This window comes from Diadema antillarum, unplaced genomic scaffold, assembly GCF_040938485.1.
Source record: "Diadema antillarum isolate AM-2024a unplaced genomic scaffold, OU_Dant_1.0 seq00000633_RagTag, whole genome shotgun sequence".
NCBI classification, from domain to species: domain Eukaryota; kingdom Metazoa; phylum Echinodermata; class Echinoidea; order Diadematoida; family Diadematidae; genus Diadema; species Diadema antillarum.
This window is the reverse complement of record NW_027271550.1, coordinates 1752134-1766474: the sequence shown is the minus strand read 5'-3', so window position 1 is coordinate 1766474 and position 14341 is coordinate 1752134. Positions and strand designations below refer to the sequence as shown.

Genomic DNA, 14341 nt, shown 5'->3' with positions numbered 1-14341 from the left:
AAGGCAACAGGACGAGATTTCACATCTCACCCTCTCGCCTCCTCGGATCCGAAAAGGTCGAGAAGGCGAGGAGTTACATTTTCTTTTCTGAGGCACTTTATTTTCTACTAATTTTGTTTCATGTTTATTGTGAGCATTGTTCTTTTTTTTTCGGGAGAAGGGACAGAGAACAAGTCAGAAGATCCGACATTGCTTATCTAAAATCAAAGGATGAAATTTCAAAATGTAAGAAATGTGGGATATGATCGAAGGAGGGCAATCACTGCGTTTTTGTTTTATATTTGATTTAGGGTTTGTTTGCTTGTTATTTTTTATGTTTTGTTTTCACCCTTGTGCATTATAATACATAGTCGTCTCAAAATTGACAATATTGAGTAATTTAATCCGTGACCAGCCGGGAACTTACGCACCTTATTTACAATCTTTTGAGGAGTTTTTCTAAACTCTTCTGGTTCCGAAGTGTCAAAATGGCTACTGATAGCTACTTTTCTCAGCCCGTAAAACCAAGGAGGTACTAGGCGAGGCTCGCCTAGTACTTCCTTGGTAAAACCAACCCTTGATAACGAACAATATCTGCTATAACTGCACCTCTTTGTGTGATTGATCTGGTCTCTTTACAATGTGCGACCATCTCATGGTTTTGTTCTGTGTTCATCATTAATATCAGCAACTCTATATTCAACAGGATCGTAGGAAAAATAAAAAATTAAATGGTTTGCTTTACTATTGCAGATTGTGTTGCATAATACGGCACTGACACTGACTAATCTCCATTTGAATGGAACCTATACGCTATGTCGCCCGAAGAGCGTGCTTTGCTCGAGTTAAACAATGATCAGTCTCTGCTACTACAGGTGTAGTATGTCAAAAACCATCAGGTGTAACTACATGCTGACGTGCAAACAAAGAAAAGTGATCGCAAGTATCCCGAGAATGTCAGCCCAGGAACGAACCTTATAATGAAGTCTATAATTCTTGCAAAGAGTACTTCTTAGCGCGCGATTTTCAGCATAAGTCAGTGTTCTTGGGAGTGTGTGGACGGGCTCTGCGAGGCGTTTTGCCCCTTGCATCATAGGGTTGCGAGCAGGAGGGTTTTCAAACATGCCAGCATCAGATGTGTGATTCTCTGCAAATGCAGAAAACAGTGCACACCCAGTGCTGTCTCAATCAATGTGTATGACATCACTAAACATAGTTCTTTACCAGTAATGGTAAAATATTAAGAGTGTATGCAACCTAATTTGAAACCATTATGTTCCCGTTTCGTGTCTTCGCACTGCTGCTAGCAGCGACCTTGTGGGCCCACCTACTCTCTTCATCGGTTGGAGTTCGGCTTGGCGCCATTTCAGGGCAGGAGGTAAGCTAACGTTATTCAGTCGGGAAAATTGCTCTCTTTTCACTGAAAGCGTATCACATTCATCTTTTGTATGATCAGGGATGGTAGTGGAATATTCCAGTAAATATAAAGGTGAAACATCTTTTTTTGACATCGAAGTTTTGAGGGACGACATGAAATGTTCTAATCTACGTTCTTGATTATGGAAGTCTTTCCGACTAATTTACTATCAATAGCACAATAGCTTACCTTTTTATCAAATGCAGCTCCGGTACGAAATGTGTAGCAACCGATAGATTTTGATAACACAGAATCCAGCCTTTACAAACAAGTGTAGTAATAACATACCATACGAGATATACTATGTACATGTATTTGAAATCACGAATTATTAGTAAATACTCAAAAGTTTTTTTTTTGTTTTTTTTTTTGCCGAAGTGATCTTAAGCGCCATACCTAAGAAGTCACGTGAGCATTCCATTGTGCCAGAAGCTTAACTTGACTGCTGTCAAGCGTTCTTGTAGATTTCTTGAATTTCCACCACTTTCTTTCAGGATCGGCATTTCTTCCTTACAGTATATAGTTGATTAATGTAGATGTTACAATGTGTCAATGAGGTTGATCTTCCTCTTCTTTTCCCTGGTTCCGACTGCCTGCTTCGCCTTCAGTCTTAAAGATTCTTGCAAATCTTTGTTGCTGTTGTTAATTCAAGATGCGCGTCATTCATACTTGAATATTTCGGCAAATCTTGTGGAATCATTACGTAGACTTTAAGCAATACATTCCCTCATGTCGAATAAATTATTTAATTCCTATCCATATAATCATATATAAGTTGTAGTATAGGACTTGGTTTCAGGTATATATCTTGTGAGTAAATGTAAGATTTCTGTTAATGCCCATGGAGCGGCGACTGTACATGACGCACTTCACGAGTTCGACACCCACGAGTCATCCAGCTCACGAGTCATACAGCCCATATGTGTTCGGTATACTCGTAGGCAAATAAGACCCATAAGTCGGACATTAAGCAAAAAAGACCCAGGAGACTGACACAGTAAGGCCCTTGAGGTAATGCCGATCTCGTGGCTCTTTTTTTATAACCTGGTGTCGAACTGATCGTAGGTCTCGTTTGCCAAGTGTTGAACTCATGGGTCTTTTTTGCCTAAAGTGTCGAGCTCATGGGCTGTATGACTCATGTACCTGTTTTAATGCCGAACTCGTAGGATGACCCGTAGTACAAAGCCCTAATATCATCAATTGACTTTATCTATAATTATCTTCAGATCAACATGCACCAATTCAAACCACCAATGGTTTTGTTTGTATTCCATCGTTACAGCGAAATGAGTCCGAGTTTCGAAGAGAGCGAGACCGAATTGTTCCAAGCGCCATACCTCAGGAGTCACGTGAGTGTTATAAAAACAAAACAAAAAAACAAAAAAAAAACCAAAAAAAAAAAAAAAAAAAAAACCGACTTCCAGAGTATATACGAAATGGTGTATATTAAAGGATCATCAACGTATAAACTGTCGGCCAAATTCCGAGATTCAATGCCATCTTATTCCGGTGTAATTACAGTACTGCACAGCTAGAAAGATGTCATTCCTAAATTTATAAAAGCACAAAAGAGATATCTAGTCAGTCAAGGAGATCAAGAAATGATTCTATTTTTCTCTTCTGAGAACGTTGTCACATTTCTCCATTCAAAATTGTAAAGCTAAATCGCCTTTTCAATCTAAGTATGAATGTTACATCACGATCCGGACTGTAATAGATATTGTGATACATTTGCTACATGAGAAATACATATTACAGTAAGCCAATTATTGTTGGAACTGTCTGGTTTGAACTAAGCTCTGTCCAGCCTGTTTCAAACCATATCAAATGCAGCAACGTCGAGCAAATCGTACGTCCACGAGGACCGTTTCCCTCTGTTTTGCTCGTTTGAAGGGATTCCATATAAAGCATTTTTTTTCAAGAGACAAGTGTGAGCCTTCTTTTTAGTTATCTTATATGAAGTAACATAGTGACAAGTAAATGACATCCAACACTGAATTAATTTATATAGAGTAGAACAGTTTCAATGGACAAAATAATCAATGGTAATACAGTAACGCTGGAGTACCACATGCAGGATTGTGGAGAAATATTATTTAGGCTTATATACGTAAAAGCAAGCTTGTTCATTTGCAAGTCGCATTAAATCCTTGATTTGAAACTAAGAAATCGGACAGAAAAATAGTGAGCCCCCCCCCCCCAAAAAAAGGAAACAAAACGAAACAAAACGAAGAGACTTCCATTATTTATGTTGCCCCCTTCACACTAATTTTGTCATACCACTCAGGGAAGATTGCATTTGACTTGAATAAACTACTGTTATCAATATAGAATCAGTGATAGCGGAAAATGATCAAATAATGGTGGGGTGCATTTGCAACCCCAAGAGAATTCCTTGTCATTTTTTTTCCATTTTTATTCTGTTTAGGTGACTTCCACAGCTTGTCACAAGGATATGATGGGAAACACAGCGTCAGCAAGAGAAGTTACCATAGCAATGGCAAGTTTCTGATCGACAGAGACGCCGACAGCTGCAATTACACCCGGAAAGAGTCATCTGGCAACTTCACTTATGAGCTGCTCGACGTAATGACGAAGTGTAGTCAAAATAGGACGGTTCCCGCAGGATTTCTCATCCAGATACGCTCCAAGGATAGACAGGGTTTCATCACCCAGCTCCGTTTTGGCGAATTTGAAAACGCAGGCAATGGCTCCTGCCTCCACGATGAAGTGCGTCTTGCTCGTCCCGATTTTCTGGATCAGCCGCCAACTGATAGAGTGTTGTGCAATATGACGTACACATTTCCAAGTGAGCGTTTCACGACAGATTCCAACCAAGCTTTGATCGAAGTCGTATACAAACCAAAGGAGGATACCAATACTTCAACGTGGTACTCGATAGAAGATGAACACAATAGTATGTTCTACACGGAGGAGACACCATCTGGAAATACTTATGGTATACACATTGAGGAAGACGCTTATGCTTTCACCGAGCTTGTAACGACAGACGATAAGAAGGAACTCTCGGAAGAGAGTGGTGACGAGTGCATTGAAGTTGAGGGGACAACGATACGTTCTCGTAACATCCCCGGCAACGAAACAACTTGTTCGTGGTCTTACTCTCCAGAAGATGACCAGGATATTACTCTGACGTTTCTGGTAATTGACCTAATGGTTCCTATTGGAACTGAATGCAAGGACGCCCATGCCTTTATCAGTATTCGAACTTGGGACGCAGCTGGATATGACGCCGAATCTGTGGTGTGTACTGACCAGTCCGCAGGAAGACAATTCGTATCATCTGCCCGCATCATTCTCACCTATCATCCATCTTCTCTTGTGAGGCGGGGATTCATCGCTGAGTTGAGAACACAAACCAATACAGACAATGACATTTCAACTACAGATGCATATTATCCATCTACACTTACGAGGCGGGGATTTATCGCCGAGCTGAAGACAGAAACGACAGAAACCAATACAGACAACGACATTTCAACAACAGATGCATACCATCCCTCTTCGCTTCTGAGGCGGGGATACATCGCTGAGTTGAAGACAGAAACAGCAGAAACCACTACAGACAATGATGTTCCAACAACAGATGCATATTTCAGTGACGAGGACGAGGACATTGAACCGTGGCAACAAGTTAATGACAGTTTTCCCCGGCAGTCAACCTTGGTACACCATTTGAAGGCCCAGGCAGGTATATTCTCATCGGTTGGATACCCAGAAAACTATCCGAGGGTTCGCATGAAATGGAGCATCAATGTTGGGATAGGAAAGAAAATCAGACTCGTGTTTTTGGATATAGATATTGGCTACACTCCGCCAGCCCCATGTACTCCCGCGACGCCAAAGATAATTCTCATTTATTCACCTCCCACCGCAGATAGCCAGCATTACTGTGGAACGTTCCCACCACGCAATGTCACATCAACTGGTCACATTTTTGCTGTCACGTTTTCTCCAAGAGCAGGGGCTTTAATTGGTCGTGGAATTTCCGTAGAATATACCTCATTTAAAGACGAAATTATGTATTTTCAGAGCAATGTCGATAATCTTGATTCAACCCGCATTCCACCGACTCAACTTGAACCAGCTTCACCGACAGCGTTGACCACACGACACATTCAGTTCGAATCTGGGTGTCGGAATCTTGTGGCCAACGCAACTGGCACAATTTCCTCACCTGGCTATCCCAGGGGATTCGCTTCAAATCAAACCAGTTGTTGGAAGATTAGCTCCGATGCATCTGACGTTATTAGACTCCGATTCATGAAGTTTGATCTTAACTCCACGCAGACAAATCCATGTGATCTACAACTTGCTTACGTGAGCCTGACCGAAAACAATCAAAGTGCGCAGATCATCTGTGGATCCGTTAGTACTCCTTTCGTATCTTCTACGAGCCATTTGAGAGTTGATTTCAAGAGCGTACGTGGTCAGGGACCTGGATTCCTGATAGAATTTGATTCCATGCCAAGAGAAGCTAATCAAACTCGGAGCCCAGTCTGCAATGCGAGTAGAGACATTGAGTCACGCATTGAGCGAGGAGAAGCATTTGCCCCTGCTCTGATGAGCAGATGCGTGTGGTTGGATGGTTCTTGGCCAGAATGGTATGTTGAATCTCACAAGGAAAGTGAATGGTTTGCGTCCCCATCATTTCCGGATTATTATCCGCCGGCTTCTCACTGTGTGTGGATGATCAGGGGAGTGGAAGGGAGCAGTGTCGCCATTCGGTTCAAGAACTTTGATCTTGGGGAAGGAGGTTTTGAGGACTGCAGCCTGGTCAAAACTTTCTTGCACATTAGGGATTGTGGCACTGGCATACAGCAGACCCTTTGTGGAGGCAGAACTGTGCCTGAAGATCAGGTAATACCATTCCATGTAGTTTACATCGAATTCATCGGTGAACAGGTGAAAGGACAAGGATTTCAGGCATATTACGAATTTAGATACAACAGTAGTGAAGAATATACCGGTCGTATTCCACCCACATTAATACCTCAACCTGAGTATCGTCGTCATCAACTGACGCCACTACCAGAACCTCGTTCACCGAGTTCTATGACATCAATATACCGCGATTATACCGTACCCTCAATTGGAAACATTGATGTTACCACGGATTCAATGTGTAAGTCTGCTGGAAGCGATGTATGTGGAGACCATTTTCAGTCAGAGTATGGCTATTTTTCCTCTAGAAACTATCCAAAGGAATTTCCTATGGAGAATCACTGCCGATGGGAAATAAGTTCAAATGATACTACGAAGATGATTGCTGTTAAATTTTTGGACGTTGATCTCGGAGTACCACCCAGTACAGGACCATGTGATACCCGCTACAGCTTTCTTGAAATTAGCATTTCAGGGGACACCAGAATACTCTGTGACACGCAAGGACCGAATATATTCATCGCCATGTCAGGTGTAGTAAGTGTCGAATTCTCCTCACTGTACAGTAGCGGTCGTGGATTTTGTGCAGCATTTACAACTGTTCAGTCTACGTTTAATGGCAGCCTTGCAGACTTGCAATTTCCTTGCGTCTGCGAAGACGTATATACGAATGTGACATGGGGCGCCGACAACGAGAATCCTGAAACAGCCACGGAGCCAGAGACTTGCCAGTTCTTGCTCACGGATACGTCAGGAACCTTCCCTCGAGATGATTTTCCATCGCCGTACCCACCCAATTATGAATGTATTTGGACGTTATTAGTTGAAAGCGGCATGTATATCCATCTTGAATTTATTCGACTCGATCTAGACGCACCTCTGGGCAAAGGAAAGCAATGTCTCCTCTCCGATACTCACGTCCAGGTAACCCTGTTTGATGGAGACAGCGTCCATCAAAGGCGTATCTGTGCAGAAAATGACGCATCGGTACCACTACCATCAGCTACAGCCGCCATTATCAAATTTAAATCGAAGGGCATATCCAATCACGATCACGCTGGATTTCAAATGTCTTATTCAGTCGGCCCCACGCGGGGAAGCTTTCCTGGCTTGGGAGGGAATCATTCAGCCAGCAATTCCCCGGAAGATGATTTTGGTTTCAGGGTGTTCGACGACTATGACTTCCCGCTGCTGGCTTCCGTTCAGTCTGAAGACTACGAATCAATGTACGACACTGACAGGAAGGAGAACCCTAATGAGAGACCCCGATTAACGCTGGTTATAGACGACTTCACAACTATTTCAGATTATGTCACAGATATCGTTACCGACATTGTAACGGATGGTGACGCAACGACACTAGAAGACAAGGGATCCGAGTGGCGTAAAGTTCCGAGCCACTCCGCGAAGTACCTAGATGGGGTCGTGAGCACTGGTTCGATTTCACCGCCTGACCCAACGCCTCCATCAACAACTACGAAGGCACATCTGACAACGAGATCCCAAAACTTGCAACGAGCATCGAAAACTCAACCAACAATGGAAACGTCGACCGCAACAACGGAGACAATGCAAACCACCACGAAATATGTGTCTCGAGAAGACAACGAGGAAATCCCTGGTAAAGGTAAATATTTCATGTGTCCGAATGTCTGTGCCGTTGAACTCATGTCTGAGTATACTAAATCTCTTTGTACGCAGGTCGTTACAAATTTTCCCTTACCTGTATGCGTTTTTCATGAGCGCATGAGCGACGCAGTGTATCTATTTCAAGAAATCTCTCCCTCTTAGAATCGTTGGAACGAAAAAAAAAATAGCGACGAAAGAGAAGCCTCTATTTTCTGTGATTACATCATTTTGTAACATGCTTCCAGCTGAACATGGCGGCCCTCGTTAACCTATCGAAGTGTCTCCCCCCCCCCCCCTTTCTCCTTTACCTGTATCCAGGACGACGAATGACTGATAAACAGATTGGGCTCACCATCTACATCTCCACAGGAGTGGCGGCAGTTCTCATCCTCTCCCTTATATTTCTCATTCTCTACTGCGCAAAGAACAGGTATGAGGTCTACGTTGTCATACAACTAATGTCAAAGACTATCAGGTCAGTCTTGGCTAAGTCTTTGCATTTTCTAATTCAATTTCTCCGGAAGTTTCTTTAAAGGCGAAGACCAGCTTTACTATCATAATTTATGAAAATATGAATGCAGCAGAATCCTTTACATTAAAAAAAAATTAAAATGCCAATTTCGATACAACGTAAACGTTACACCTATACTGGTGGTCACAGTCATGTCACGATTCAGCTCTAAGTTCGTGAGTCTTATGATGGTAAATCAAACAGTGATGGGTCCACATAGACATCTGAAGTATATCCTATGTATATATACATGTACCTGTGTGGTTGTCAAGTGCAGCTGTACACGTCACGCCCATACACTATTATGAACTTCTCTTAGATGGTGACGGAAATGTGCCCGTTATGCAACCTTTGAGTTGATGTTTTGTGAGATACTTCGAAGGCTAATCTATGAGGTGTGCAATAAAAAGAGCTGTATCAAACATTTTCTTGTCTCGCTCGTGGGCGCCAACATGCAGGAAACGAAGGGGCAAGGCTGATTATGACGTAGATGCTGCTGACGAAGCCAACTACTGGCAGACTTACAAAGACTGGGCCAGAGATTGGGCCACTGAGCCCGTGGGCTCGGCACTGAGCACCAGGGATGCCGTTCATGGAGATGACAGCTTCTCGGCGGGAAAGCAACCAACCGGCGACATGGCAGAAGAAGATGCGGGTCATTTGAAGACAGTGAGTGCTGTGGTGAACACCCCGCACGTGGATAAGCCGCCAAGGAGTTTCGACGACCCAGAGAGACTGGTTTAGCATTATCCGATTTTTGGCGGTGGTGGCGCAAGGCAGGAATGCTGAAGATTGCGATGAGACACAAGAAATGTAGCTAAACAGAATTCTCTCAAATTGCACACTAGGACGCCAAGAGTTGAATCAGAGATGTGTGCACTGTCATGTTATTATTATGAAACTGAACAAGACAAGATGCTATCTTTTTTTTGTTGCTAGTGTTTTGATCCCTGATGTGTTTTTCAGAACGAGTATAAATTGTTTCAAGAAAAATTGTTCAAATATCTTGATAACTGATTATGTCCGATGTGGACTTTACGTATACGCTCGTGTTTATATAGTGCGGAGTTTAATAGACAAGCAATTCAGTAATATATACTAGTTGAAAATAGAATTTGTCATAGCTGAAAGCATCGATATAGGCACGGATATCATGTATTATATTGTGTATATTATAACAAATTTAATATAAAATGTATCGTAAGTGGTGGTGTTTGTCGTTTCACAACCGCTCAAAAAAACAAACAAACAACCAACAACAAACAAAACAAAACACCCAAGGTATTATGAAATCGAATATACCTCTATACCTCTTTAATACCTACTAACTGTATACGACAGAAGTAAGAAGCCAGCTTTGTAACATGTTTACTGCTTTTATATGTTTATGTCCAATTTGGTTTTAAACCATGACGTCTTAAGAATCGTGCAAACATCAGTTGCCCCGAATGGATTTAAAAAAAGACGTCAATCCTCTGGGGGAGAACAAAATTGGAGGACCTCTGTGGATTATGATAATATATGCCACGGATTATATAATAACAAAACAATATTCTGCTGTTTGAAGGCTCACCTTTTTTTCTTGGATCGGAGTTTATCGATTCAAATCTTCTTCCGTCTTATATCAGTTATATTAATGCAGTTATGTATGAAACTATCGTCTGATCGACGTATGTGTGTTGCAATTTATTTTGCAAGTAGTTTGAACTGCTGAAATGTAAGCATGAATTGACACATCCAATAGTTTCGTCTCTTGCTGCAGTATAAGATATACAAAGATCCATTTTGATTGAATGGTATTTTTTTCATAAACATTACCTGTTGCAAAAAACAAAAAACAAACCCGAAACTAAATGAGATTTGCTTAGGAGGTAGAAGATAGTATCTTCTTAGTTCTTCCTTCTGGTAGTGGTCATTATCATTTCTGAAGCGCATGTAGAAAATAATGAAGATGATCATGCTGATGTTACAGTTATGTAAGTAGAATATAGTAGTATGGTTCGGAAAATGAAAAGCGGCAAATGTTCTTAATGTTGTGCTTAAATATGTAGACCTGATGGCACGGTTCACCCCTCTGTAATTATGATGCTATTTGAAGTGAAAGTTTATAGATTATGTGTTTCAAACCCTTTGTGTTTACTCGCTGATTATGTACGCATGACGTCGTTCCAGATATAAACAGTGTACAAAAGGGATGAAAAGTCGAAGGATTGTTTAAAATGCTCGAGACATTGCTTCCCCTCCATCGTGAGCAGGGAACATCGTTGCGCGCTGTAATACATGATAGCATGCTTAGCAGTATTCCACATTTGGTCATAATAATGATAAATTTTGAGTCTCATGCCTTAAAGAGTGTGTACAGTTCTGGTTGAGGTGAAGATTTAGCTTGTAACGTTTTGCGAGATATTCATAAACCATTCAATGAGATGTCAAAGAGCATGCAATTCTACGGGGTATCAAAAGTTTTATTTGATGAAAATCGGTTTTGAAATGGCTGAGATATCCAAAAACAAGGTGAAACAAAGAGATCCTAATAAAAGGCATGGCCTGTCGCCTTTTATCATCATCACTTTTTTTTTTTATATCTCAGCCATTTGAAAACCAATTTTCGTCAAATAAACGTTGAATCTTTCTTAAAATTACATGCTCTTTCATATTTCATAAGAGGTTTCTTATTATCTCACTTAGGAATGTTTTAAACCTGAATCCCCACCTCAATCAGTACTGTACAGTCCCTTTAATCTCTGTGTGCATGATGCTCCAGTAATTCAGTTATGTACATGGACTAAAATTAACATGTGGACTCTGTAGTATACAATAGCAACATTATGTATTTGTATAGATCAATATGAATATTATTGATGGTGTCGGACATAGAACTCATGAAAAATATTTTCGTATAAACTTGCAGGTATGAACATTGTGAAAAAATCTATCATCAATACTAATAATTTGTATCCTATTTTGTCACTTTGTATTGCGTCAATTCTATACAAATCTGCAGATTCTGTTATAGATTGTTTGTGTTCGTGTGTGTGTGTGTGTGTGTGTATGCGTGTGTGATTTTTCTTTTCACTTTGTATTGCGTCAATTCTATACAAATCTGCAGATTCTGTTAGATTGTTTGTGTTTGTTCGTTTGTGTGTGTGTGTGTGTGTGTGTGTTTGTGTGTGTGATTTTCCTTTTCACTTTGTATGGCGTCAATTCTATACAAATCTGTAGATTCTGTGTGGAAATTAATGGAGTGAAAATATAGAAATTGTGTGTTTGTGTTTGTGTGTGTGTGTGTGTGTGTGTGTGTGTGTGTGTGTGTGTGTGTGAGGGTGTGTGTGTCTGTGCACGGGATGTGTCGCAAATAGCCAGCTGGGCTGGTGGCAGTTGCACAGACTGTGAGGCCCCGGGTGTGAGCAGATTAATATAGATAAAGAGTGACATCAGTACATTGTATCCTCCCTGATTGTATACATACCACCGGCATGTTTACATGCAACGTACAGTATTTCGATCAATATTACATTAGGAAACTTCCTGTTACAGACTTCACTGGAATTTACTATCAATACATTTGTCCATCCACTCATATACGAAGGCGGGATAATACAACCATGTGAAGGAGAGTGAATTTTACATGCACATTATGGTAATGGCTTCAATAACTATAGTGGTAGGTATATCTGAAAACATTATACATATAGGTCTATACGCATCGCAGGAAAAAATAATTGCAAATTCTTTCGAAGCCATGTATCTGGTTTTCATATAAATTGTAAGGTGCTACAATCATCATACATTCTTTTCATCCTTGATAGCTTTACGCACCTTATTTTCTGTTACCCAAAAAAGTGATGTCTATAATTATGTTCTTGTCGAAAAATGAAATTAAAAAAAAACATTGAATGCCGTTATAATGTTTTTACAAAATTCAAAACAAACAAACTAAATTAACAATAAAACAAAAAGCTTCGCGGCCCCTGCCTAGTGGTTGCCGGGTTGCAATCAACAATCCAGATATCAACGCAACTTACTGGACATTCATACATTATACTCACTAATAAAAACAAATGAAATACTAGTACTCTAATAGTAAAGGTCTAAACTTAAAAATAGATGTTTCCCTAGATGACCAATATTCATCACGAGAATTGTTAATGATGGAAAATTAGGTACACGACATATAAAAATGACATTCGAAAGTAAGACTTTCTATTCAGTGATAACCACGTCTTAAAAAGTAATGACGTGACTGATTATAGCGAGAGCCATATTTTTAGGGTGTGTTTGCAAAACCGTTTGTTTTAGTGAAGTATGAAAGATCGACAGATAAATATCTTAAAATAAAAATTGTTAATAAAAGTAATAATCTGTGAGGATATACGAAGAGAAAATTAAGTTTACACGTTGTGAGATAAAACAAATACTATTTTGAACAAAAACCAAACTCACATCCAGTAAGATACTGATAGATAAGTGAAGTATGAACGGCAGGTAAATAACATATCTTAACATTGTTTAATAAAAGTAATAATCTACGAGGATACGGAGAGAAAAATTTTACACGTTGTGAGATAAAACGCAACAAACACTATTTTGAACAAAACCCCAACTCACATCAATAATATCGCAGAAATCTCCTGTCTAACGATCTAATATAGACCTGTACTGCGGCGAAATAAATAAATCAGTATGCTCGTGACCGTTCTTATGGCAGCTTTAAAAAAGAAAGAAAAAAAAAGAGAAGAAGATAAAATGGAGGAACGATTCATGATAATATGATATATACTCGAAGGAATTGTCAATATTAGGCCTAAAATACTCGTCAATTCCTCAGGTGACGTATGACTATTTAAAGACCTAAAAGCATCTCCCTTTGTCTTTTCCAAGCTTCCTTGTGATAATTTACTCAGAATTTTATAACTTTCAGTTTAATTCTATTTACCTCTGAGAGAAAAGCAACAACACTGGTATCTATGTTATGTATGTGTATAAATCTACCCTTTTCCGCTACACACTTACGATGCGTCGCTTGGCCTGGGTAGATGGCATCGATGATGAAGCACAATGTAATGCATAAAAACCCGCACCACCACCAACAAACATCACGTGACTCAAAATGATGCAGAACGAGGAAAGCGGAAGTGCTGACAACAATGGAGATGCCGAGAAAGCTGCCAACTGCTACGACTCGGTGAATAGGTACAGGTATCGTTTACGCATGTCTTTGGCGACTTTAGAATATGATATCAGTGTAGACCAAGTATTTATGCTTAAGTGGACTTTGATCATGGCTATAAATAATCAAAACATTGAATGCGGAAATACATACATTGTACATTGCCTAGTCAGGGCATTTCACTTTGACGCTCTTATCATTATGGCTTACCAGTGCATGTTCGTGGATAGCGCTTAGAATATTATTACATGCGTAGCATACTGTGTAGACTGCATCGGTACGGTATCGGGTGGTATATGGTCCGTGGTCCAGCCTTGCCCCTGGTCTTCTGTACAACACTCGACAGATAACCCTACTCTTCTTTGTACACAATTGCTATATAGGCCTAGAGTGAGGCAAGATATTCTACATGACGAAGCGAAGGTACATGTACACTGCAAGTGATACTCGGTATACTCTTTCGTTCGTACAGCCGTGGTATCAGGACTAAATAAATAATTTACTGCCGTAGATCTATGTTCTAATTTTCGTAAACTGAGAGAAGGGGAGAATAAATCCTTGTAAATCTACTGATAATGTTAAACTGTTTCCTCCATCGAGTCCATGCCATGCCCAAGACTTAGGAGCAGTAGTCGATAGAAAATAGTCTACAATGTTTTCTTCACTCAAGTTACGTGGTGTATTTAGTCATTGCTATTGCCACATTGGCCAACAAAGACTGTCATTTCTT

General features: G+C 40.3%; 2 protein-coding genes across 3 annotated transcripts in view; both read left to right on the top strand.

Moving 5' to 3' along the window:
- Positions 1 to 1252: 1252 nt before the first annotated feature.
- Positions 1253 to 9185, top strand: LOC139736199 (uncharacterized). Its single transcript, XM_071646933.1, has 5 exons — positions 1253 to 1357; positions 2679 to 2745; positions 3825 to 7928; positions 8249 to 8360; positions 8900 to 9185. Exons 1-5 carry the CDS (start codon positions 1253 to 1255, stop codon positions 9183 to 9185), a joined length of 4674 nt encoding a protein of 1557 aa, XP_071503034.1.
- Positions 9186 to 13565: 4380 nt separating this feature from the next.
- The window catches only part of LOC139736168 (presenilin-1-like), a 43612-nt gene continuing 42836 nt past the window's right edge, over positions 13566 to 14341 (top strand). Inside the window, exon 1 of one of the 2 annotated variants that reach the window (XM_071646899.1) lies at positions 13566 to 13634. Coding sequence is in view for 1 of the 2 variants with exons in the window: in XM_071646897.1 (XP_071502998.1) it covers positions 14021 to 14034 (14 nt within the window). In the remaining variant the exon portion in view is untranslated. Of the gene's footprint in view, positions 13635 to 13871; positions 14035 to 14341 lie in introns of those variants that run through there. The other variant, XM_071646897.1, reaches the window with a different exon arrangement.

Coding starts and splice junctions, on each gene's coding strand:
- LOC139736199 (XM_071646933.1), top strand. CDS start 1,253: ATGTTCCCGTTTCGTGTCTTCGCACTGCTGCTAGCAGCGACCTTGTGG. Junction 1,358..2,678: donor GCGCCATTTCAGGGCAGGAG/GTAAGCTAACGT, acceptor CCATCGTTACAG/CGAAATGAGTCCGAGTTTCG. Junction 7,929..8,248: donor CGAGGAAATCCCTGGTAAAG/GTAAATATTTCA, acceptor ACCTGTATCCAG/GACGACGAATGACTGATAAA.